The sequence below is a fragment of the Phyllobates terribilis genome, unplaced genomic scaffold (genome assembly GCF_046119375.1).
Source record: "Phyllobates terribilis strain yellow unplaced genomic scaffold, ASM4611937v1 Scaffold_5__5_contigs__length_657084704, whole genome shotgun sequence".
Taxonomy (NCBI): domain Eukaryota; kingdom Metazoa; phylum Chordata; class Amphibia; order Anura; family Dendrobatidae; genus Phyllobates; species Phyllobates terribilis.
This window is the reverse complement of record NW_027362765.1, coordinates 231,047,082-231,074,325: the sequence shown is the minus strand read 5'-3', so window position 1 is coordinate 231,074,325 and position 27,244 is coordinate 231,047,082. Positions and strand designations below refer to the sequence as shown.

The following is a 27,244-nucleotide window of genomic DNA, read 5'->3' as shown; positions in this document are numbered from 1 at the left end:
CTCTTTGATAAGTTTTAAAATGTTTGCGCAGCACGAAGTTGAGCAAAAATGTTGCAACTTTTTCTGTTTTCACACCAGTTTCGCCAAGCTCTGTCAAAATAGGTGGAGCTAGGACAGGATGGGGGTTGAATGAGGGCGTCATGCCGCAGCTCATCTAATTCGTGACAAGCCGTGGCGTACTTTGCTTGAGAAATCTTACTCCAGTACATTTTTTATTTTATACAACTCTAGAACATTGTCTAGTGTCTACTATTTTGGTCAGGATTGTTATCTTTGAGTGCACTGTTTTTATGTCACGCGTATTATCAACTATTTTATACTCTTGCGTCCCTATGTTGTTTTCCATGTTTTTTTAAACTTAATAAAAACAGTGAAACAGAATAATAATAGTAATAACATGAGCTCCAAGGAAAAATGATTCTTTTACATTTCTATCAAGTACAGCAATCATACACGTGCGCAGCTCTGCGGGTTATTACAACTTTAGGAATTTATTAGATAATGGAAAAACCACTTAGATAAATGTATAAAAAAATCACAAAACCACAAATGGTGATAAAAATGTAGCAGATGTAGAAGATAATTAAAACAATTCATGTGATCATAAAAATTGACAAATTATCTTTATTTCTGATAAGTCTTGAAAATGGATATATAAGACAAGATGGAGGCCGGATGCTATCGCATCGGGAGGGCGGTAATGTCACGATGGGGGCAGGCTTTTCAGCGTTGAGAATCCCTCCCTCCCATGTGCTCACCCACCTATCCACTCTCTCTTTCCCCCATCTGCTGACTTCTCCCGTCTGTGCTCTCTTCTTTGACCTGTCTACCCCATGTGCTATCCCCCTTGTCTGCTGTCTCTCTCCTTCCTGTGCTGTGTTCTCCCCTCATGTGCTGTCCCATTTGAGCAGTCTCCCCCATGTGCTCTGTCTCTCTACCCCTGTGCGCTCCTCTCATGTGATCTCTTCTTTGACCTGTGTACCCCATGTGCTATCCCCCTTGTCTGCTCTCTCCCCTGTGCTTCCTCTTCCGCGCAGGCGCAGTAAATCAGACAGCCGCCATCTTTGTGCAGGCAGATAGCGGCGGTCTCATTAAAACTGCGCATGCGCTCCCCCTTTACAGAGATGGCGGCGGTCAGTGAATCATTCGGCTGATCCCGGCGGCGCGTGCAGCGTGTTCGCGACGGTGTTCCACTGGTGGTACCGTGCAAGAGGCTGGTACCACCAGCGGTTTCCATATATGGCGGTCGACAAACTTCGGGCGCTTGGAATTCTGGGATCCGGACACATCTGGACGGAATCGGATGTGAAGACATTACAAGGTTAGTATATTATAGATATTACTCAATGGTTTTAGGATTATATCACTTATCTAATATCACAACTTTTGAACCAATTTTAAGAAGTTGTGTAAACTTCAAATTCAGCTCTCTCCATATTAATTAAATACCAATTCCAAGTTAACAGATAGGATAAATTTGTTTAATTCGTAGAGATTATTTAAACTGATTGGCAGTGTCTTGATAAAGTGAATTTTCTGAAATTGTTACATTGGTCTAGCTTTGACTTCATGGAACACATAACGTGGTGGAGCATTTTCAGGTGCTAATGGTTGAGCATATCCTGGAAATGGGGCTGGAACTGTAGAAGGATTTGTGGAAACCAGAACATCATTTTGCACCATAAACACCTACAGTCAGAGAAAACAGAAAAGACAGTAAAACATGAGGAACGTAAAGTAAACAAGTAACTTTTCTGGGTTTCTAATTTTGTGGGGTAAACATTTTGGGATGTGATAAAGGAATCATATTTACAACTTGTGATTTAAGCAGACTAGGTTTCCAATATTTGTAGGCATAGTAAGTGTAAATGCGTAGACATATATTAACCGGTTCCCGACCGCCCACTGTACATAAACGTCGGCGCTGCCTGGGCTCTGTGCAGCGCCGACGTTTAAAAACGGTGGGTGGTCCCGGTTCAGAGCGATAGCTCTGACATGTGGCATCATGGGGACCGACGTTTAAAAACGGTGGGTGGTACCGGTTCAGAGCGATAGCTCTGACATGTGGCATCATGGGGACCTGATTGGATCAGGTCCCCATGATTTTAACCTGTTCCTATCTTCTAGATGCCGCGATCCATAGGGATCACGGCATTTAAAAGATAGTGACAGCCGGTGGTCGGCGATCGGGACCCCCCACATACCTGCCAGCGGCGGGGATCCCGGTGCTGTGACCTCTGACATCATCGAGACCTGATTGGCTCAGGTCTCGATGATGTCAGCGTCACACCAGCCAATCAGAGAGATCACCAGGGAAGTTTGTTTTAGCAACAAACTTTCCCGGGCGATCTGCCTGATAAATACACTGTTTCTCCTCCGATCTCAGTGAGAGAGCAGAGGAGAAATACTGTGACAAGAGCTGTCAGCCTTGCCACAGTAAAAGTGAAAAAAATAAAATAAAAAAGAAAGTAAGAGTTAGGGTTAATCAGTCCTGTCAGATCAGTCAGTCAGTCCTGTCAGATCAGTCAGTCAGTCCTGTCAAATCAGTCAGTCCTGTCAGATCAGTCAGTCCTGTCAGATCTGTCAGTCCTGCAGATCTGTCAGTCAGTCAGTCCTGTCAGATCAGTCAGTCAGTCCTGTCAGATCAGTCAGTCAGTCAGTCGTCAGTCAGTCAGTCCTGTCAGATCAGTCAGTCCTGTCAGTCAGTCAGTCCTGTCAGATCAGTCAGTCCTGTCAGATCAGTCCGGTCAGTCCAGTCCGGTCAGTCCAGTCCGGTCCCATCCTTTCAGTCCGGTCCGTTCAGTCCGGTCCGTTCAGTCCGGTCCGTTCAGTCCAGTCAAAAAATATAAAAATAAAATAGCCCGTCAGACTTATACCGCAGAAGAGGTGTATGCCCTGCTATGTTCTGACACTGATGACAGTGCAATCTCAGATGGAGATATGGATTTTGAGGGCTTTAGTAGCGGCGACACTGAGAGCTCAGAAATGAGCAGTGATTCTGTTCCATCCTCAAGCCCAAGGACCAGTACAGCAATAGGGGCAAGTAGCGCTACTGGAGAAACGTCTCCAAATCAGGGAACACTGCCCAGTACAAGTGCTGTCCCTGCTACTAGTGAATTGACACACGCCAGTGTACAAGGGGCTTTGCCACATGATCTAGCATTTCCCAGATGGGAGGCTTCGGATTCGGCTGCTCCATTCAGCCCTGATTTCAACGCCATTCCTGGTATAAATGTGGAGGTGGAAGATTTTGGACCAATTCATTTTTTTTATTTGTTTTTTACAGACAGCTTGCTAGAGCATATTGTCGTGCAAACAAATTTATATGCATCCCAATTCATAAGCCAGAATCCCCGATGTTACTATGCTAGGGCAAATTTATGGACACCAACTAATGTCCCGGAAATAAAATTTTTTTTAGGACTTACATTTGCCATGGGGCTTGTTAAAAAACCGAGCATTCGATCCTACTGGTCCAACCACCCTGTTCAAGCCACCCCTATGTTTTCAGTCGTTCTGCCTAGGACCCGTTATGAAATGCTCATGCGGTTTTGGCATTTTAACGACAATAGTCAATGCCTGCCCAGAAATGCCCCAGAACATGACAGGTTATATAAAATTAGACCCATCATTGAAAATTTGTCAGAAAAATTCTTAAGCCTCTACACCCCAACACAAAATATTTCTATAGATGAGTCCCTTGTAAAATTTAAAGGAAGACTGCACCTCAAGCAATTTATCCCATCTAAAAGGGCAAGGTTTGGAATAAAGATCTATAAAATGTGCGAAAGTTCAACCGGATATACATCCACTTTCCGCATGTATGAGGGGAAAGATAGCCAACTAAACCCACCAGGATGCCCTACTTATCTGGGGACATCTGGAAAAATTGTTTGGGAGCTGATAAGTCCATTTTTTCAAAAAGGCTACAATCTATATGTGGACAATTATTACACCAGCATACCCCTATTTAAAAGTCTGGTTGAACACAACATCGGGGCTTGTGGGACCATCCGTAAAAACCGTCAGGGGTTTCCACAACCATTGGTCAACCAAAAGTTTCAAAAGGGGCAGTCAGGGGCTGTACGCAACGGAGAGCTGCTTGCCCTGAAATATAGGGATAAGAGGGATATTTTTGTCCTCAGCTCGATCCACACAGATGCCTCAAGGGCCACTGTAGAACTAGGATCCACCACTCCGAAGCAAAAACCTGTGTCAGTCATTGACTACAACAAACACATGGGGGGTGTGGACCTTGCAGACCAGGTTCTACAGCCATACCAGGTATCAAGAAAGTCCTATACCTGGTATAAAAAGTTGGTTATTTATTTGTTTCAGGTGGCCACATACAATTCTTTTGTGTTGTACAAAAAAGCAGGAAATTCAGATCCTTTTCTTGATTATCAAGAAAAGGTAATTGAAAATCTTGTCTTTCAAAGTGTTAGCCCCGCTCATCCATTAGAATCTGAGGATGTGAAAAGACTCACTGAGTGACATTTTATTGCACTTATTCCAGCAACGGAAACAAGAAGGAACCCCCAGAAAAGATGTCGTGTATGTACTAAGAGAGGAATGAGGCGTGATACCCGCTACTATTGCCCACAATGCCCATCATTGCCAGCCTTATGCGTCACTGACTGCTTTAAAATCTTCCACACAGAACCACGTTTTTAAACTGTAAAAATGTATCCCAATATGTCATTCAAACATTTGGTTCATTTAGTGAATGACACATTCGAGTAGAGCTCACTTAATTTCCAGGGGGGGGTTCTCCAGAATCTAAACCTTCCATTGCGTGCTTGTTTCTGGAAATCATCCATTGAGTTAAAATGGTCACTAAACCCATAGATGAATTCCCAGAGGGGTGTCATTTCCAAAATGGGGTCACTTCAGGGGGGATTCTTTAGCTCTGGTACTCTGAAAAGTGCCAGATCAGCATAATCCCCCCTGAAGTGACCCCATTATAGAAATGACACCTCTGTGGGAATTCATCTATGGGTTTAGTGACCATTTACCTATCTACTTATTTTCCCACCACTAGATTAATTTATACAGAGGAGTAGATTGTAAAATTCGGTCACTTGTTGTGGGTTTCCTCTGTTTAGGCACCTCAGGGGCTCTCCAAATGCAACATGGCGTCCGCTATCCATTCCAGTCAAATTTCCATTCCAAAAGTCAAATGGCGCTCCTTACCTTCCGAGCCATGCCGTGTGCCCAAACAGTGGTTTTGCACCACATATGGGGTATCAGCGTGCTCAGGAGAAATTGCACAACACATTTTGGGGTCCATTTTTTCTGGCTGCCCTTGTGAAAATTAAAAATTTGAGGCTAAAGTAGCAGTTTTGTGTTAAAAATTTGTTTTTTATTTTCACACTTCAACATTATAAAATTCTGTGAAGCCCCTGGGTGTTCAAGGTGCTCACCACACATCTAGATAAGTTCCTTGAGGGGTCTAGTTTCCAAAATGGGGTCACTTGTTGGGGGTTTCCTCTGTTTAGGCACCTCAGGGGCTCTCCAAATGCAACATGGTGTCCGCTATCGATTCCAGTCAAATTTTCATTCCAAAAGTCAAATGGCGCTCCTTACATTCCAAGCGATGCCGTGCGCCCAAACAGTGGCTTTGCACCACATATGGGGTATCAGCGTGCTCAGGAGAAATTGCACAACACATTTTGGGGTCCATTTTTTCTGACTGCCCTTGTGAAAATTAAAAATTTGAGGCTAAAGTAGCAGTTTTGTGTTAAAATGTGTTTTTTTATTTTCACACTTCAACATTATAAAATTCTGTGAAGCCCCTGGGGGTTCAAGGTGCTCACCACACATCTAGATAAGTTCCTTGAGGGGTCTAGTTTCCAAAATGGGGTCACTTGTTGGGGGTTTCCTCTGTTTAGGCACCTCAGGGGCTCTCCAAATGCAACATGGCGTCCGCTATCGATTCCAGCCAAATTTCCATTACAAAAGTCAAATGGCGCTCCTTACCTTCCAAGCCATGCCGTGCGCCCAAACAGTGGCTTTGCACCACATATGGGGTATCAGCGTGCTCAGGAGAAATTGCACAACACATTTTGGGGTCCATTTTTTCTGGCTGCCCTTGTGAAAATTAAAAATTTGAGGTCAAAGTAGAAGTTTTGTGAAAAAAAGTTAAATGTTCATTGTTTTCTTCCACATTCCAAAAATTCCTGTGAAGCACCTGAAGGGTTAATAAACTTCTTGAATGTGGTTTTGAGCACCTTGAGGGGTGCAGTTTTTAGAATGGTATCACGTTTGGGTATTTTCTGTCATAAAGGCTCCTCAAAGTCGCTTCAAATAAGATGTGGTCCCTAAAAAAATGTTTTTGTAAATTTTGTTGTAAAAATGAGAAATCGCTGGTCAACTTTTAACCCTTATAGCTTCCTAACAAAAAAAAATTTTGGTTCCAAAATTGTGCTGATGTAAAGTAGACATGTGGGAAATATTATTTATTAACTATTTTGTGTGACATATCTCTCTGATTAAAGGGCATGAAAATTCAAAGTTTGAAAATTGCAAAATTTTCGCCAAATTTCCAATTTTTTCACAAATAAATGCAAGTGATATCGAAGAAATTTTACCACTATCATGAAGTACAATATGTCACGAAAAAACAAACTCAGAATCAGCGGCATCCGTTGAAGCGTTCCAGAGTAATTACCTCATAAAGTGACAGTGGTCAGAATTGAAAAAATTGGCCCGGTCATGAAGGCAAAAACAGGCTCTGGTGCGAAGTGGTTAAAGACTAGATGGAGGCCCAATGCTATCTCATTGGGAGGACGGTAATGTCACGATGGGGGCAGGCTTTGCAGCGTTGAGAATCCCCCCCCCCCATGTGCTCACCCACCTATCCACTCTCTCTTTCCCCCCATGTGCTGACTTCTCCCGTCTGTGCTCTCTTCTTTGACCTGTCTACCTCATGTGCTATCCCCCTTGTCTGCTGTCTCTCTCCTTCCTGTGGTGTGTTCTCCCCTCATGTGCTGTCCCATTTGAGCTGTCTCCTCCCTGTGCTCTGTCTCTCTCCCCCCTGTGCGCTTTCTCTCTCCTCCATTTGCTGTCTTCTCCTCTCATGTGATCTCTTCTTTGACCTGTGTACCCCATGTGCTCTCCCCCTTGTCTGCTCTCTCTCTTCACCCCTGTGCTGTCTTCTTCCCTCATATGTTCTCTCGTTTGAGCTGTCTCCGCCCTGTGTGTCCTCTCTTTCCTATTTGCACTCACCCCTCCCCCTGTGTTATGCGCGGAATTCGTGCAGGCGCAGTAAATCAGACCGCCGCCATCTTTGTGCAGGCAGATAGCGGCGGTCACATTAAAACTGTGCATGTGCTCCTCCTGTACAAAGATGGCGGCGGTCAGTGAATCATTCGGCTGATCCCGGCAGCGGCGTGTATAGCGTGTTCGCGACAATGTTCCTCTGGTGGTACCGCGCAAGAGGCTGGTACCACCAGCGGTTTCCATATTGAGACACCCATCACTTGGGTGTCCCAATATGGCGGTCGACAAACTTCCGCCACTTGGAATTCTGGGATCCAGACACATCTGGAAGGAACAGGATGTGAAGACATTACAAGGTAAGTATATTATAGATGCTGCTCGCTTTTCAGAATCTGATGTCAATGCTCAAAAGCAGATAATTATAATATGTGAGTCTATGTGTGATACCTGGAAATGTAAACCTGTGCCTGACTATGCAAGTATAGTATAGTATTTAGATGCCTGTCCCTGACTGTCGTAACACATGTTTTACTTAAAAGGAACCTATCATGGCACTTTATATCTTTGTTGAGTTCAGACGCTTTCTCAGCGGATATGCTGGTTCTAAAAAACGTGCCCCCTGTAATGTATGTTGTCTATCAGTACCTCTGTATTGGTCATATCGTCTTTCCACTATTGTAGCTTTAGGGAAGGCAGATGGTATGGTCGCCATGGGCCCCGTGATCACAGGTGCCCACCTGGAGCTACTGACACTGTTAACCATATCAGTGTGCACAACACAGATATAGTTAAGGTCTGCAGTAGAGCAGGGAAACATGATCTCTCTGCACTACTGCTCTCTGTTCTGTAGATAGCAGGTCGCTTTAAGCATAGGCTCTACAGAACAGCAGATTATGCTCCGATGTAAGCACAGGACTTCAGAATCTCGGCATGGTGACTTCACCGCGCCACTCCAGGACTCTGATGTCCTCTGCTTGCGATGACAGCGCTTTGGTCTGCCAGTGCTTTGTGGGGTGGAGTCGTCAAGATCCTAGATTAGTTGAGTATAGGGTGTTTTTTTATTTTATTTAAATGTGTGGTGGGACTGTGGGTGCATCATGAAGTATGGGGGACCCTCAAACAGTGTGAGAGTCATTATACAGCGTGGAAGCTAATGCTGTGGCCAATACACAACGTGGGCACTGTATATCTTTGTTGAGTTCAAATGGTTTCTCAGAGGATATGCTGTTTCTAAAAAACATGCCGCCTGTAATGTCTGTAGTCTCTCAGTACCTCTGTATTGGTCATGGCTTCTCCCATCCCCTGGAATTACCTCATTGACTCTTATTTCTCATTAAGGGGTTAAAGAGTAACCATCGTTTTAATTTTTATTTCATAAATCAATAGTACACATGAAAATATGCAACTTTGTAATATATCTGATAATAAAAATCTGCTTCTTTCTCTGCCAGAATTGATCAGTCATTATCAAAATTCGCAATTCTGAGGTAAAATCTGTATACAGTGAAGACAGACTTTCCCATTACTGAGATAGGAGATGGCAGCTCAGCTGCTACTGATAAGATTCTATATAGATAGGAGGGGGAGGAAGGGGGAGGAGCTCTGCCTCTAGCTCCTCCCTCCTCTCCTCTACATAGAAGTGTATCAGTACCAGCTGATATCTCCTATCTCAGTAATGGGAAAGTCTGTCTTCACTGAATACAGATTTTACCTCAGAAATGAGAATTTTGATAATGATCAATTCTGGCAGAGAAAGAAACCAATTTCTCTGATAAGATATATTACAAAACTGCTTATTTTCATGTATGCTATTGATTTATGGGATGAAAATTAAAACGACAGTTACGCTTTAAGAATTACACTGCACAAAAAAATAAAGGGAACACTAAAATAACACATCCTAGATTTGAATGAATGAAATATTCTCATTGAATACTTTGTTCTGTACAAAGTTGAATGTGCTGACAACAAAATCACACACAAATCATCAATGGAAATCAAATTTATTAACCAATGGAGGCCTGGATTAAAGTGGAAAAACACACTACAGGCTGATCCAACTTTGATGTACTGTCCTTAAAACAAGTCAAAATGAGGCTCAGGTGTGTGTGTGACCTCCACGTGCCTGTATGATCTCCCTACAATGCCTGGGCATGCTCCTGATGAGGTTGCGGATGGTCTCCTGTGGGATCTCCTCCCAGACCTGTACTAAAGCATCCGCCAACTCCTGGACAGTCTGTGGTGCAACGTGACGTTGGTGGATGGAGCGAGACATGATGTCCCAGATGTGCTCAATCAGATTCAGGTCTAGGGAAGGGGCGGGCCAGTCCATAGCTTCAATGCCTTCATCTCGCAGGAACTGCTGACACACTCCAGCCACATGAGGTCTGGCATTGTCCTGCATTAGGAGGAACCCAGGGCCAACCGTACCAGCATATGATCTCACAAGGGGTCTGAGGATCTCATCTCGGTACCTAATGGCAGTCAGGCTACCTTTGGCGAACACATGGAGGGCTGTGCGGCCCTCCAAAGAAATGCCACCCCATACCATTGCTGACCCACTGCCAAACTGAAGGATGTTGCAGGCAGCAGATGGCTCTCCATGGCGTCTCCAGACTCTGTCACGTCTGTCACATGTGCTCAGTGTGAACCTGCTTTCATCTGTGAAGAGCACAGGGCGCCAGTGGCGACTTTGCCAATCCTGGTGTTCTGTGGCAAATGGCAAGCGTCCTGCACGGTGTTGGGCTGTGAGCACAACCCCCATCTGTGGACGGTGGGCCCTCATACCACCCTCATGGAGTCGGCTTCTAACCGTTTGTGCAGACACATGCACATTTGTGGCCTGATGGAGGTCATTTTGCAGGGCTCTGGCAGTGCTCCTCCTCTTCCTCCTTGCACAAAGGAGGAGGTAGCGGTGCTGCTGCTGGGTTGTTGCCCTTCTATGGCCCCCTCCACATCTCCTGGTATCTGCTCCATGCTCTGGACACTGTGCTGACAGACACAGCTACCCTTCTTGCCACAGCTCGCACTGATGTGCCATCCTGGATGAACTGCACTACCTGAGCAACTTATGTGGGTTGTACTGTAGACACCGCCTCATGCTACTGTATCTCTAGGGGTGAGAGCAATGGCAACATGAAAAAGTGACCAAAACAACAGGCAAAAAGGATGAGAACAGAGAAATGGTCTGTGGTCACCACCTGCAGAACCACTCCTTTGTAGGGGGTATCTTGCTAATTGCCTATCATTTCTACCAGTTGTCTGTTCCATTTGCACAACAGCAGGAGAAAGTGATTCACAATCAGTGTTGCTTCATAACTGGACAGGTAGATTTCACAGACTTGGAGTTACATTGTGTTGTGTAAGTGTTCCCTTTAATTTTTTGAGCAGTGTATTTTTGTCTGGATTATATGCAAAATTAATATTATTTTCCTTAGTGTAAATATTTGATCAATATATTTAGAGATTACTCTGTTAGTTCTGTTGTCAAAATACTTTTCATCAAATTTACAACAATACTAGCATTACCTACACAGGAAATTAACACCAAAGTACTACTTGCATGGAACCAATAAGGAAAAACGAATACATTTTGCAGATGGTCCACAATAGATTAATTTGTTAAAAACTTAGACAAGCACTCAAGATTCAGAAGCCTCATTGGTCCAGATGTCATAATAAGATCAAACCACAGGCCTCAGCCGTCAGGCAGGAAAATAATGTGACATAATTGCTCTCTGTCCTGATGGAAACCCTGTACTGGAGCAATGGGGTTTGGAGCAATGAGTACAGCTTTTATAAATATTTTACAAAAATAAAGTCTTTTAAAAAAAATGTATTTACCCCTTCCTGACTTTGGATGTACTGATATGTCCAATGTCAGGTTCCGGTCTTTGAAGCAGGCTCAAAAGTTGCTTTATTGCCAGCAGATGATGGCTGTGCTATTTGTAAGGGGTTGTGGACTGGACTGTCACGTTCCTATCCCTGAAGACACCAATCGCATTGTATTGTAGTGTAAATTACGTTCTACGTCTTTTGTATATATTGTGTCATGAGATGTTTGCCTATGTAATGTGTAGTAATGTATAATGTTAGTAGTGCACAGTATAGGATAGTATAGACATACTGTAGGTTAGGACTTAGGACATAAGATAGGTAGTGTGAAGAGCTTGTCTTGTTCTGAGACTACTGGACCAATGGACGTAGAGTGGAGTTCATGGCTCTAAGGGATGCAGACTTTTTTCAACACGGATCACCGGTTCCGTCGATCATATTATTGTGTTTTATTAGTGATTTACTTGTTATTTTTTATTAGAGATTTGCTTACTGTCTTTTAATAGTAATTTGTTTGCTCCTCAGTTCAGCCTCAGGAATCAATGCTTCCATTCAGTTACAGTAAGCATGCATAAGGCCAGACCCAAGATTGGTAATTAATGAAAGCAATCATTCCATTGTCTCCCAGCCACTAGCCCCATTGTGTGGACGGGGACAGTAGACACAGCAGAGCCATCACCACAATGGGTCTCAAATGCAGATTTAGGTAAAGAGCTGCTGGAATATTCTTCATTCTTTCAGGTAAAAGCAATTGTTTAAGGGGGAGGGTGTGAACACTTCTACCCACTCAGAGGGCTGATCCTAGGGAGGGAGGAAAAGAAGCCACATGTTTAGTGAGAGAGTTGGTGGAATGACGTCAATGGGATAGGATCTAGGCTGCAGTCCTGAAGCCCCGGATGAATGGCCTATGGAGTGTGGAGATCGGTTGCCAACTGGGCTGGATAAACGTGCTACAGTTGTGGGAACTGTCGTCTGGTGGTCGGTGGTCATTATACTATATATGGCGGCTGTGGTGGACATCATACTTTATGGGCAGCTGTGGGGGACATCAAACTACAGTAAATGGAAGGCTGTGGTAACCATACTGTATGGGGTCAGTGGTGGATATCACGCTATGTGGGAGGCTGTGGTGGACATCACAGTGTGTTTGGGGGGCTGTGGTGATCATACTGTATGAGCAGCTGCCATCATACTGTGAAGGGGGACAGTGTGAGACGTGGGCACAGTTAGGAGAGGGCAGCATGGAGGGCATAGTGTGAAGAGGGGGATTGCATATGGCACTGGCAATCTTCATGTAATTGATGGAAAGATGAATTGACAAATGTACTGAGACATTCTTGATAAAAATATGCTCCATTTACCAGGATGATGAAGATGAAACGAGGTTGGACATTTCAGTAATACAATGACCCAAACACACAGCCAAGGAAACTCTCAATTAGTTTCAGAGAAAGACAATAAAGCTGCTAGAATGGCCCAGCCAATCACCTGACCTGAATCCAATAGAAAATTTGTGTAAGGAAGCAAATCTCAGTTCATAGAAGGAGCCCACCGATCCTTCAGGATTTGAAGAGTGTTTGTATGGAAGAATGGGCCAAAATCACACCCGAGCAATGCATGTGACTAGTTTCTCCATACAGGAGGCGTCTTTAAGCTGTCATCACCAACAAAGGCTATTGTATGAAGTATTAAATAAATTTCAGTAAGCGTGTTCAATACTTTTTTCCTGTTTCATTTCTCATTATTACACATAACTTAATTTATGAACATCTATGGTTTGAATCCTTTGCCTGTGTGGACTGGATGGGTTGTTACCGTCATCTGTGAGAATTTCATGTCAATAGCACCTTTAGAAATATATTTACTTGAAAATTGGTGACTTGCTCCATAATTATTTCGCCCACTGTATATTTGTGCGTGTGTGTATATATATATATATATAGAATTTTATATACAGTGGGGAAAACAAGTATCTGATACACTGCCAATTTTGCAACCTACAAAGAATGGAGAGGTCTGTAATTTTTATTGTAGGTACACTTCAACTGTGAGAGACAGAATCTAAAAAAACAAACAAACAGAAAATCGCATTGTATGATTTTTACATAATTATATTGCATTTTGTTGCATGAAATAAGTATTTAATTACCTACCAACTAGCAAGAATTCTGCCTCTCACAGACCTGTTAGTTTTTCCTTAAGAAGCCCTCCTACTCTGTACTAATTACCTGTATTAATTGCACCTGTTTGAACTTGTTACCTGTATAAAAGACACCTGTCCACACAATCAATCACGTTCCAACCTCTCCACCATTGCCAAGACCAAAGAGCTATCTATTCACACCTGGGACAAAATTGTAGACCTGCACCAGCCTAGGATTGGTTACAAGACAATAGGCAAGCAGCTTGATGAGAAGGCGATAACTGTTGGCACAATTATTAGAAAATGGAAGAAACACAAGATGACTGTCAATCTTCCCTGATCTGGGGTTCCATGCAAGATCTCGCCTCGTGGGGTAAGGATTCTGAGAAAGGTCAGGAATCAGTCCAGAACTACACAGGAGGATCTGGTTAATGACCTGAAGAGAGCTGGGACCACAGTCTCAAACATTACTGTTAGTAACACACTACGCCGTCATGGATTAAAATCCTGCAGGGCACACAAGGTCCCCCTGCTCACGCCAGCACATGTCCAGGCCCATTTGAAGTTTGCCAATGACCATCTGGATGATTTAGAAGAGACATGGGAGAAGATCATATGGTCAGATGAGACCAAAATAGAACTTTTTGGTATCAACTCCACACGCCGTGTTTGGAGGAAGAAGGATGAGTACAACCCAAAGAACACCGTCCCAACCATGAAGCATGGTGTGGCAAACATCATACTTTGGGAGTGCTTTTTAGTGATGAGCTAGTGTATTCGTTACTATTCGCACGGATAGTACGGAATTCGGGTTACTCGTTATATTGCGAGTATTTGTGTACTCGCCTCGCTATATTCGGATGTCCCGCTTTGCAGTTTTGGCGCCTCCTTTGCAGCCACTAAACATGCTGGGCTTCTTAACCAATCACAGTAATGCCGCAGACATCTTGGTTGTGGCATTACTGTGATTGGCTGGCTGCCCAGCATCATAGGGTCTATTTAAGCCCTGCCGACGCCATTTTGTGCACATTGTGTCCGGAGCCTGCGTTCTACAAGCATAGGGAGAGATCGCTGAGCTGCTAGGGAGAGTGTTTAGGCCTCTTGATCAAACAAAAGCCCTTGTAAGGGCTACGTGCAGTGTATACTAGTTCAGTGTTTAAAGGAGCCGCTCACTAGCTCCATAATACCACCAAAAAATAGCTCTTTTCAGAGCTGAAGACACACAACAAAGTCAGAGTACAGGGAGGGAGAGATTGTGTATTAGGTAGGGAGAGGTTAAAGTGTTCTTCCAGTGTCCATCTTAAAACAGCTCTTGTCAGAGTCAAAGCAATATTTTTCCAGGAGATGACGCGCCCAGGGGATGGGGACGACTCGGCGCCCGGGCCTTGTTGTTGCCTGACCTTGGGGGATGTCGCAGTGGTCGGCTCCTGGGCCCGTACCCTGGGGTCGCTCTTAAAAGAAGGGGGAAGTTATATGGGATAGGGGAATGGTCGTGACGCCACCTGTGGTGTCTGGTGAGGATCACCAGCGCTGCGACAGTCCTCTGAGGCCGGTGTTCAAGCTGCTTAGTTGGTGCGGATCCCCACAGGTGGAGCGGGGCCTCAGGGCAGCGTAAGTGTAGGGATGCAGGACAGAGGGGACCCAGCTGGGTCAGAGGAAGAATAGGCACACACACAACAGTTCACTTCAGTACCTTTACTGGTGGTGTTTCTGGCACGGTCCAGGGTACTTCAGGGTGAAGGGCGCATATCAGGACTCTCCCCAGTGAGCGGGTGTGGGGCCTCCTGTTCCTTGCCTTTCCTTGATAAGTTTCTGACCTGCCTGGAGCTAGGCCTAACTTGGTCTCTGTCTTGCACCTGCTGACCTGGTGGTAGGGCCTTCTGTTGGAGATCACACTCCCTGGTCTCTTGGGCCTCCGTGACTCCTGACCCTGGTACGTAATCAGCTTTTGGTGTTCCTGGGGCATATAGTTTGCCAGGGGTTCCGGTTTTTTCTGCTGGATGTAAGGAATCCCTGCAGACGTGGACCCGGTGTCCGGTAAATGGTTTCGGGGTGAGCTGGTTAAGCTCCTCTGCCCCCTATGTTGCTTGCTTACTCCACTCGCCTTCAGCCACGCTCGGGGCCCTCTCTAGGCTTCACACGGGCAGTAGGCCTCGCTACTCTTCACCGCTCTTTTGGCATCGGCACGCCCTAGGCTCACTAACTCGAGCTCTCTGAGTCTGGACTGAACTGACTGAGCTCCACTGCAGGCTAGCTTCTGCAGTAGCTCCTCTCAACAGACTGACCTTCTAACAGACTGACCTTCTCACAGACTGTAGACTCTAGACTGCTACTCCAGACTGAACTGCCTAGCTCCACCTTCCCTTTTTGTATCCCAAACGGGCTCCCTCTGCTGGTCTGAGGTGGAAGGTGGAGGTGTGTGAATGCTATGAGGGCCTCTTGTGGAGAAGTCCGTCCATGCACCCCTCTGCGATCTGTGGCACCAATGCACAGCAGGGCGCCACACACACAGAGTAGTAACATTTTGTGCTGCCTTTTTTTTTTTAAAAAGCACCCGTCTAATTTCCCCACTGTTTTAGGGGTCAGAGCCTGGCTTCTGCTGTCCACATTAGTCCACTTAAAAAAGGTGGTTAGTGCCTAATGCAAAGTAGTAGTCCAAACATTTCCTACTGCCTGCTACAAAGCACGCACCAGCCCATATTCACTGTTTTGGGGTGACAGCCTGCATTCTGTCCACATTAGTCCACTTAAAAAGGCGTTTAGTACACTATGCAAAGCAGTAGTCCAAACATTTCCTACTGCCTGCTACCAAGCATGCACCAGGCCATTTTACCCACTATTTTGTGTGTGACATCTAGCTTGGCTTGTGCCATCAGCATCTGAAAATCTGTCAACAAAACCCAAAATGCCAAAAAAGCCTGTTGTTAAGGGACATGGACGTGGTGTGCGTGAGAAGGCACTCAGTATGTGTCAGGTCAGAAGAAGCTTGATGCATTCACTATGTTCCTGGAAAAATTTCCCGGTCTGCAACGTAAACGTGTGTGAAAGCCAGAAGAGCGAGAGCAGATTTTGTCTTGGATAGCAGACAAGGCCTCTACGCATTTGCCAAGCAGCAACAAATCTTCCACGACCACACAGTCTACTGTGGATACACAGAACGCTGGCCCATCCAATCCTGAAGCTGGTTCTCCTTCCTCCCGCCATCATCAGTCACAGGAGACATATGCCCCCAAGCTTGGCCACTCTGCTTGGTACGTATCCTTTGGTTGGCTCTGGCCTATCACAGTGCAGCATTGAAGAGGGACAAGAGGAGGTGGTGTGCTTTGATGCTTAAGTATTTGAGGACCTACGGCCAGAAGAAAGCCACTTGGAGGAATGTCATTTCTCCAGAGGTGGAGGCTGATGATGATGAGACACAGTTGCCATCAGGTCAGCCTACAATGTCAACTGAGAAGGAGGATGAGCTGGAAGACGAGGTGGTCGATGATGAGTCCACTGATCCGACCTGGACTATTGGCATGCATAACCATGACAACAACACAGAGGAAGATTGATATGTAGCACCAACACAGGCACCAAGGGGTCGTGGTTTGCCCATTGTGAGAACTGGGTCTACTGTTCCCAAGAGCACCACCGCTGTGCGCCAAGTCAGGGCAAGGGGGCGTTCAGCTGCTGTGTGGAATTTATTTTCTGAAAGTCCTTCAGAGAAAAACATTGTAGTCTGTAGCATCGGCCATACCAAGTTGAGCAGAGGCCAGGGCAAAGGCAACCTGAGCACCACCAGTATGCAAAACCACATGGCAGCCAAGCACCCCAGTAGGTGGGCGGAACACCAGGGTACCAAATCTGCATCTGCGGGTCAAACCAATGCCATGTCATCTGGGCTATGTCCTTCAGAATCTGCTGTTCAGGAAGCAGGCGCTCATACCTCCTGCCCACAAGCTGTGGCTGCTCACACACAACAAACAGCAGCCACATCCACTTCCATGTCCCAGCGAAGCGTCCAATTGTCCGTGCCTGAGAGCTTGGAAAGAAAGTGTAAATACCCAACCATGCACCCACAGGCCCATATACTAAACTCGCACATTGCCAAATTGCTAGCTGTGGAGATGTTGCCGTTTAGGCTTGTGAGAACACAGTCTTTCTGTGATCTCTTGGCTGTGGCTGCCCCACGATACAGTGTTCCCAGCCGCCACTATTTTGCCTGGTGTGCTGTCCCTGCGTTACACAAGCACGTGTTAAACAATCTGGACCGTGCTCTCACCAACGCCGTAACTGGGAGGGTCCACCTAACAATAGACACCTGGACAAGTTGTTGTGGACAGGGACGATACATCTCTGTCACGGCACACTGGGGAAACCTGGTGGGAGGGTGGGACATAGGTGCAAGCTGGAACATCACACATCCTACCCACGCCAAGATATGCAGGCCCAACTTCTGTCAGGGTTTCTGCCTCTTCATATTCCACTCCCTCTCTCCCCTCCTCCTGCTCCTCATCCTCTGCTGAATTACCCTCCCCATCATTGCCAAGCTGGGACCTGTGCAGCAGCGCATTGGCAAAGCGGCAACACGCTCTGCTGAAGCTGATCTGTTCAGGTCAGAAAGCACACACTGCAGCAGAGCTTTGGCAAGCTTTAAAACATCAGACTGATCAGTGGCTCTCCCTGCTGCACCTCCTACCTGGTCTGGTCGTCTGCGATAATGGGCGTAACCTGGTGGCGGCTTTAAAGGTTGGCAAGCTGGTACACGTGCCGTGCATGGCTCACGTGCTGAACCTAGTTGTTCAGAAATTTCTGAAAACTTACCGTGACTTGCCGTACCTACTTGAGAAGGTGCACCATATTAGCGCCCATTTCCGCCATTCCTCTACCGCTTTTGCTGCTCTTACAGCGCTGCAAAAGCGCTTGAATTTGCCAAGTTACCGACTCATTTATAACCTGCCCACGAGGTGGAACTCAACCTATCATATGTTGGCGAGGATTATTGAACAGCAGAGGGCAGTAGCTGAATACCAGCTTCAAAATGGACGTCAGACTGAGAGTCAGCCACCACACATAACAACTGTCGATTGGGTGTGGATCGCTGACATTTGTGAGGTTCTTGAGAACTTTAAGTACTGCACTAATCTCCTGAGTGGTGATCAGGCTATTATCAGCATAACCATCCCGCTGCTGTGTCTCTTGAAACAATCAGGAAGCTTTGAGTGCCCAGCATGTTGGTATGGAGGCAGATTTCCAAATGGGTGATACTACCCAGTCCAGCCAATATTCTGAGGCAACATTCTGAGACAACTTGTTTTTCTGTGCTACTGAGGGGACTCATAATACTACAGAGGGGACACCCAACCCAAGCTTTATGTCTGTCCAGCCTGGATGGGCGGAGAGGAGGAGGTGGAGGAGGAGGAGGAGGCTAGTCAGCGTGAGGAGAGGATGGGTACTGCTTCTAATGTTGGGGACATAGAACATTTGCCTTTTTGCAGCTTGGCCCACATGGCACAGTTCATGTGTAAGTGTCTGTGGCAAGACCCTCGCATGATACACATTTTATCCAACAACCTATACTGGTTGGCCACCTTTCTCGATCCACGGTACAAGGAGAAATTTCCTTCACTCCTTTTGGAGTCACCAAACAGTTTTACAATGGAATCGTTCAAGAGGGCTGTTGTAGATCAGTTACTGAAAACATCACCCTCAGACAATGCTGGTGGCAGAGGTACCGTCTCTTTTCAACACCAAAGGATAATGGGGAGAGACACGAACACCAGTTCCAACAGAGGTGGGGGAAAATGTGCACAAATTGGGCAATTTTCAACAAACAACTACAACAGCAGGGGCTATTTGTGCCTGTAACAATGCCAAGGAGGGATAAGTTGCAGAACATGGTCAAGGGGTACTTAAGAGACCATACATGCGTCCTTTCTGACACTTCAGTTCCTTTTAATTATTGGGTGTCTGAGCTGAACACTTGGCACAACCTCTCCTTATATGCCTTGGAGGTGCTGGCCTGCCCGGCTACTAGAGTAGTGTTAGAGAGTGTTTTCAGTTCCGCTGGGGCAATCATCACTGATAGGCGCACACGCCTCTCCACGGAAAATGCAGACAGACTTACTCTGATTAAATTCAACAAGGACTGGATATCTCCACAGTTTGTAATCCCTCCAAATGACAGCAAGCCAACCTAAATTCACCAAAAATGCAGATTCATGCTACTGCTGTTAACGTCACCCCCTTCCCATAAAAATCCGTTTCCTTCCTTCGTCAACCATGACTCAGCCCATAGGGCTAATTTTTACAAACCGTATGCACACTGTGCAGTGGACAAACCAGGACAATATTCCTACTCCAACCTAACTATTTGTGATTGGAGGCCCTTGAGATGGTGGCTTCCTGCGTCAACCATGACTCAGCCCATAGGGCTAATTTTTACAAACCCTATGCACATTGTGCAGTGAACAAATCTGGAATGTACAGTGGTCCTACCAAACTAATATTTGTCATTGGAGGCCAGGTTGTGCCACATTGTGACTGAGATAGGGATACATATTCAATAGAAATGTACAGTCAGTCACCCTATTTGGCAAAAAAGCATGCCTGTCTTGTGCCACATTGTGACTGAGATAGGGGATACATATTCGAAAGAAATTTACACTGACTGTTGATGACCGACTGATGGCCCTCTGAAAACTTGAATTGAGGGCCACAACTACTACAGTACTCCATCGTAAATAATGTTTGTCAAGGGAGGCCCTTGTCATGGAATCTTCCTGCACCTATGACACCTATGATACAGCCCCCAGAAGTAATATTTGGAAATACTATGCACATTCTGCACTGGACCAAGTAGTACAGTATCAAGAAGTCTTCTCTTCCTATATAATCTGGGGAATATTGACAACCAAAATCTCTGAGCCATTTGGAGAAGCTTCTCAAACCCATCTTGGAGGGGGGTACCATATATCCTTTGTCCATTGACTTGTACAAGTGATATATTTGAGCTCGTCATCCAGTTGACTAGTGCAGCTTTATTTTTCCGGTTCACAGAGTTAAGCCAAACCTGAGGATCGCAGGCCGCACTCACTTTTACCTTCTAGTACTCCATGTCCCTTGGCCTTTTTCTCTATAGTCTCTGCCCTTTAATGAGTTAAATAATAGAGTGAGGGCCCTACAATATGAATAAGTGAGAGCACTCCCAAATGTACACAAGAGGCACCTCCAAAATTTCTAGAGGAGGGCACTTCAAATTACAGGGCCACACGAGGGCTCTCACAAAACTCAGCTTTCCCGCCTACTGCATGGCCTCTGAACATTTGAATTTAGGGCCGCAGTATCACATGGTTGTGGAGGAGGAAGAGGGTCAAGCCCAACGCTACAATGGGCACATTGTAAACTGCTATTGAATTTGTATTCCACTATCTGAGTGTCAATGATGGAGGGACCGCGCAAATGTCTAAGTAACAGCTGTCCCTCCAAAACGCATGTTACAGAGCCACCAGAGGCCTCTCAGGTCAAAGATAAACATATCTACTAGTACGTTCTAGCTGTGCTTGTAAAGTGCTGGGGAATAGCGAACTAAAAATGATGTATGACAGCGGGACCTACAAAATGTATAAGTCAGGGCCCTCACAATTATAAAAGGCGAAAAAAAGCTACAACAGTATGTGTGAACAAACACCTAAAAGGGATATTTTTTAGTTTCTCTGGTTTATTTAGCCTTATATACAAGTGATTATGCAGGAAAAACTGTTTCTTAACCTTTTTGGCCTGTGTAATGCAGCTACTTGCGGCATTACGGTAATGGTCCAGGATGTGTTTTGGCTGACCATGTACCTCCCCCTCAGGTGACTGGTCACATGACTGTGACATCAGTTGGACCATTAGTTGGACCATCATTTATTTTTCAACAGGACAATGACCCCAAACACACCTCCAGGTTGTGTATGGGCTATTTGACAAAGACGGAGAGTGATGGGGTGCTACGCTAGATGACCTGGCCTCCACAGTCACCAGACCTGAACCCAATTGAGATGGTTTGGGGTGAGCTGGACCGCAGAGTGAAGGCAAAAGGGCCAACAAGTGCTAAGCATCTCTGGGAACTCCTTCAAAATTGTAGGAAGACCATTTCCGGTGACTACCTCTTGAAGCTCATCAAGAGAATGCCAAGAGAGTGCAAAGCAGTCATCAAAGGAAAAGGTGGCTACTTTGAAGAACCTAGAATATAAGACATATTTTCAGTTGTTTCACACTTTTTTGTTAAGTATATAATTCCACATGAGTTAATTCATAGTTTTGATGCCTTCAGTGTGAATGTACAATTTTCATAGTCATGAAAATACAGAAAAATCTTTAAATGAGGAGGTGTGTCCAAACTTTTGGTCTGTACTGTATATATATATATACAAACCAGAGAAACCTAACCAGCACCTCCTAGTGTGAACTGGTGCCAGCTGCCGTAACTATGAAATATATCAAAAGAATGCAGCAGCACTCCATATGGTCAAGATACGTGTTGTACAAACAGCTCAGCTAGCCCTTTAAATGTAGGTGTTTTTAGCCCAGAAGAAGACATGTTTGTCCGTTTAGTTGTAGGCTTGTTGCCCAAAAGTGGCATGTTAGGCAGAGTAGTTACCCATCAGGGGGAGGTTACCTTGCCGTGGTTGATGGGCACACATGAATTGGCCAATTTATGCGATAAAAACCTTCATTGTTTGTAAGTACTTGTTGCTAAGCAAAACAGTTTAGATTTAATATTTTCATTATTTTCATTGTTAAGACGTATCTTGGCCATATGGAGTGCTGCTGCATTCTTTTGCTATATATACAGTATATAAATACATAGATAGATATATATATATATATATATACAGTTATATGAAAAAGTTTGGGCACCCCTATTAATCTTAAGCTTAATGTTTTATAAAAATTGGTGTTTTTGCAACAGCTATTTCAGTTTGATATATGTAATAACTGTTGGACACAGTAATGTTTCTGCCTTGAAATGAGGTTTATTGTACTAACAGAAAATGTGCAATCTGCATTCAAACAAAATTTGACAGGTGCATAAGTATGGGCACCTCACCAGAAAAGTGACATTAATATTTAGTAGATCCTCCTTTTGCAAAAATAACAGCCTCTAGTCGCTTCCTGTAGCTTTTAATGATTTCGTGGATCCTGGATGAAGGTATTTTTGACCATTCCTCTTTACAAAACAATTCCAGTTCAGTTAAGTTTGATGGTCGCCAAGCATGGACAGCCCTCTTCAAATGATCCCACATATGTTCAATGATATTCAGATCTGGGGACTGGGATGGCCTTTCCAGAACATTGTAATTGTTCCTCTGCATGAATGCCTGAGTAGATTTGGAGCGGTGTTTTGGATCATTGTCTTGCTGAAAGATTCCATCCCCTGCGTAACTTCAACTTCATCACTGATTCTTGAACATTATTGTCAAGAATCTGCTGATACTGAGTGGAATCCATGCGTCCCTCAACTTTAACAAGATTCCTGGTGCCGGCATTGGCCACACAGCCCCAAAGCATGATGGAACCTCCACCAAATATTACTGTGGGTAGCAAGTGTTTTTCTTGGAATGCTGTGTTTTTTTGCTGCCATGCATAACGCCTTTTTGTATGACCAAACAACTCAATCTTGGTTTCATCAGTCCACAGGACCTTCTTCCAAAAAAGAAATTGGCTTCTCCAAATGTGCTTTTGCATACCTCAGCCGACTCTGTTTGTGGCGTGCTTGCAGAAACGGCTTCTTTCGCAACACCCTCCCATACAGCTTCTCCTTGTGCAAAGTGCGTTGTATAGTTGACCGATGCACAGTCAGTGACACCATCTGCAGCAAGTTGATGCTGCAGCTTTCTGGAGGTGGTCTGAGGATTGTCCTTGACTGATCTCACCATTCTTCTTCTCTGCCTTTCTGATGTTTTTCTTGGCCTGCCACTTCTGGCCTTAACAAGAACTGTCCCTGTGTTCTTCCATTTCCTTACTATGTTCCTCACAGTGGAAACTGACAGGTTAAATCGCTGAGACAGCTTTTTGTATCCTTCCCCTGAACAACTATGTTGAATAATCTTTGTTTTCAGATCATTTGACAGTTGTTTTGAGGAGCCCATGATGCCACTCTTCAGAGGAGATTCAAACAGGAGAACAACTTGCAAGTGGCCACTTTAAGTAGCTTTTCTCATGATTGCATACACCTGGCTATGAAGTTCAAAGCTCAATGAGGTTACAAAACCAAAAAAAGTGCTTTAGTAAGTCAGTAAAAAGTAGGTAGGAGTATTTAAAACAAGAAAATGATAAGGGTGCCCATACTTATGCACCTGTCAAATTTAGTTTGAATGCAGATTGCACATTTTCTGTTAGTACAATAAACCTCATTTCAAGGCAGAAACATTACTGTGTCCAACAGTTATTACATATATCAAACTGAAATAGCTGTTGCAAAAACACCAATTTTTATAAAATATTAAGCTTAAGATTAATAGGGGTGCCCAAACTTTTTCATATAACTGTATATATGTATATCTCTATATCTCTATCAAAAGAGAATGGAACAGTACCAGAAATCCACAAGTGGGTGCAAGACCTCCCAGACAATGATTCTGTTGTCGGATAGTCACATATTCCAAAAGAAAAAGGCTGTGTTCAGCCAAAACGTTGACACTTTTTGATGGGTAATAAAGTCCTCACTTTTGCTAGTACTAATGGAGTGCTGCCTGGTTTTCTTTTGGAATATATATATATATATATATATATATATATATATATATATATATATATATATATATACACACACACACGTGGTCGAAATTGTTGGTACCCCTCGTTTAATGAAAGAAAAACCCACAATGGTCACAGAAATAACTTGAATCTGACAAAAGTAATACATTAAAAATCTATGAAAATGAAGAAATTAAAGTCAGACATTGCTTTTCAATCCTGCTTCCACAGAATTTAAAAAAAAATTAAACTCATGAAAGAGGCCTGGACAGAAATGATGGTACCCCTGAAAATAATGTGACAAAAAGGGACATGTGTCCACTAAATAGCATGACAGGTGTCTACAATCTTGTAATCAGTCAGTGGGCCTGTATATAGGGCTACAGATACTCACTGTGCTGTTTGGTGACATGGTATGTACCACACTCAACATGGACCAGAGGAAGCAATGGAAAGAGTTGTCTCAGTAGATTAGAAAGAAAATTATAGACAAACATGTTAAAGGTAAAGGTTATAAGACCATCTCCAAGCAGCTTGATGTTCCTGTGACTACAGTTGCACATATTATTCAGAAATTTAAGATCCATGGGACTGTAGCCAACCTCCCTGGACGTGGCCGCAGGATGAAAATTGATGACAAATGAAAGAGACAGATAATATGAATGGTAACAAAAGAGCCCAGGAAAACTTCTAAAGAGATTAAAGGTGAACTTCAAGCTCAAGGAACATCGGTGTCAGATCGCACCATTCGTCATTATTTGATCCAAAGTGGACTTCATGGGAGACGACCAAGGAGAACACCATTGTTGAAAAAAATCATAAAAAAGCCAGACTGGACTTTGCCAAACTACATGTTGACAAGCCACAAGGCTTCTGGGAGAATATCCTATGGACAGATGAGACAAAAATGGAAGTTTTTGGCAAGGCACATCAGCTCTATGTTCACAGACGGAAAAATGAAGCTCATCAAGAAAAGAACACTGTCCCTACTGTGAAACATGGAGGAGGCTCTGTTATGTTCTGGGGCTGCTTTGCAGCATCTAGCACAGGGTGTCTTGAATCTGTGCAGGGTACAATGAAATCTCAAGACTATCGAGGGATTCTAGAGAGAAATGTGCTGCTCAGTGTCAGAAAGCTTGGTCTCAGTCGCAGGTCATGGGTCTTGCAACAAGATAATGACACAAAACACACAGCTAAAAACACCCAAGAATGGCTAAGATGAAAACATTGGACTATTCTGAAGTGGCTTTCTATGAGCCCTGACTTAAATCCTATTGAGCATCTTTGGAAAGAGCTGAAACATGCCGTCTGGAAAAGGCAACATTCAAACATGAGACAACTAGAGCAGTTTGCTAATGAGGAGTGGGCCAAAATACCTGTCGAGAGGTGCAGAAGTCTCATTGACAGTTACAGGAATCGTTTGATTGCAGTGATTGTCTCAAAAGGTTGTTCAGCAAAATATTAGGTTAAGAGTACCATCATTTCTGTCCAGGCCTATTTCATGAGTTTAATTTTTTTAAAAATTCTGTGGAAGCAGGGTTGAAAAGCAATGTCTGACTTTCATTTGTTCATTTTCATAGATTTTTAATTTATTATTACTTTTGTCAGATTCAAATTATTTCTGTGACCATTGTGGGTTGCTCTTTCATTAAACGAGGGGTACCAACAATTTTGACCACGTGTGTATATGTGATGATCGAGCACTAAAATGCCTGAGTTCTCAGTACTCAAATTGAGCAGGTCGGGCACTCGGATGGGTTCGACACGAGTACCAAGTATAATGGAAGTCAATGGGAAACTCAAGCATTTTTCTGGAATACCCTACCTGGAAGGCTGGGGGCAGAAAAATTGCTGAAATTGATGGAAACAGCACACAAATGGAATGGGGAAGACGCTTGTACTCAGCTCTGACTCCCAGGTTGCTTCTGGGAACAATGTTGTCCGAGTATTACTCCATTTTTACGGATTGACAATAAAACATACAAAACCGAAGATAAAAGGGATTTTACAGGAAAAAATGTTGAGAAATAGTCTTTCCTGCATAATGACTTTTGTATAAGACAAAATTAAAAAGAGATAAAAAAAAACCTCCTCCACCCCTTAATAGCTGTATTTCCTTATCACCTATAACTACAGTAAATGACAAAGTAGAGGGGGAATTAAAACTACATCCCCCAGTAAATGTAATTTTAACATTTTACTACCTTATCTGAGCATGTGGTGTGTGTGACATGGTCAGACACATCGTGTTTAATTCATGAAGGAGCGACTCTGAAACTCCCAAAGCCTATGTCCTAAAAGGGGTTGTCCGGTCAAAAGTGATAAGTCTGTAGTCACTCTGTGTGACTGCAGACTTATGAATCCCCCCAGCACACGCACTGTGCACTGCGGGGATTCGCCGATGTCAGACCCGGGAATGGAGGGTATGTATGAGTTATTCATACCCCCAGCCAGTGGGCGCGGCCTCGCTCTATACACCTGTATTGAGAAAGGCCACGCCCCGTCTAATGAAATGGACAGCCAGTGGGCGTGTCCGACTGAGACTCAGGTTTCGGGTCTCAAACCGGCGGATCCCCACAGTGCACATTGTGTGCGCTGGAGGGATTCATAAGTCTGCAGTCACACAGAGTGAATGCAGACTTACCGCTTTTGACTTGACAACCCCTTTAAGAATAGAAATGTCCAGGAAAGATGGGAAATTTTGAAAAATGAGATTCTCACAGCACAATCGTTAAAAATCCCTAAAAGAGGGAAGAATAGGAAACATTTAAGGAAACCAGCATGGATGAACACAGAACTTTAACACATGCTACAAATGAAGAAAGAAATGTTTATCAAATGGAAAGAGGGAGGCATATCTAAATGGATATAATGCTGTTTGCAGAACCTGTAGGGCACGTATCAGATTAGCTAAAGCTGATAATGAATTGTCTTGCAAGAGATGTCAAAAGTAAAAAGAGGATTTTGGGGGTTTGTCAAAAGTAAAAGAAAAGTCAAAGATGCTATAGATTTTTACTGGATGAAAATGGTAAAGTGGTAAAAAATGATGCTGAGAAGACCGAACTTTTAAATTCTTATTTTGCTTCTTTCTCTAAGAAAGCAAATGTAACATCAACTGATCTTCACTGTACTATTGAAGGAATATATGAATCCACACTATCTATAAACAGAAAGATTGCTAGGAACACTTCGCTAACATAAATGAATTCAAGTCTCCAGTTCCAGATGAATTTCATCCTACTGTACTGAAGGAGATAGCAAAGGAAATTATTGAACCACTCTCCATAATCTTTGAAAATTCTTGGAGAACAGGAGAAGTCC

At 44.1% G+C, this 27,244-nt stretch overlaps 1 protein-coding gene across 4 annotated transcripts in view; it reads right to left on the bottom strand.

Annotated features, from left to right (window-relative positions):
- Window positions 1-466: 466 nt before the first annotated feature.
- Window positions 467-27,244, bottom strand: part of LOC141271075 (membrane-spanning 4-domains subfamily A member 4A-like) — a 180,270-nt gene continuing 153,492 nt past the window's right edge. For all 4 annotated transcript variants that reach the window (XM_073681179.1, XM_073681178.1, XM_073681177.1 and 1 more), the window contains exon 7: window positions 467-1,689. In XM_073681179.1, the coding sequence (XP_073537280.1) occupies window positions 1,546-1,689 (144 nt within the window). In that variant the 3' untranslated portion in view covers window positions 467-1,545. The remainder of the gene's footprint in view (window positions 1,690-27,244) is intronic.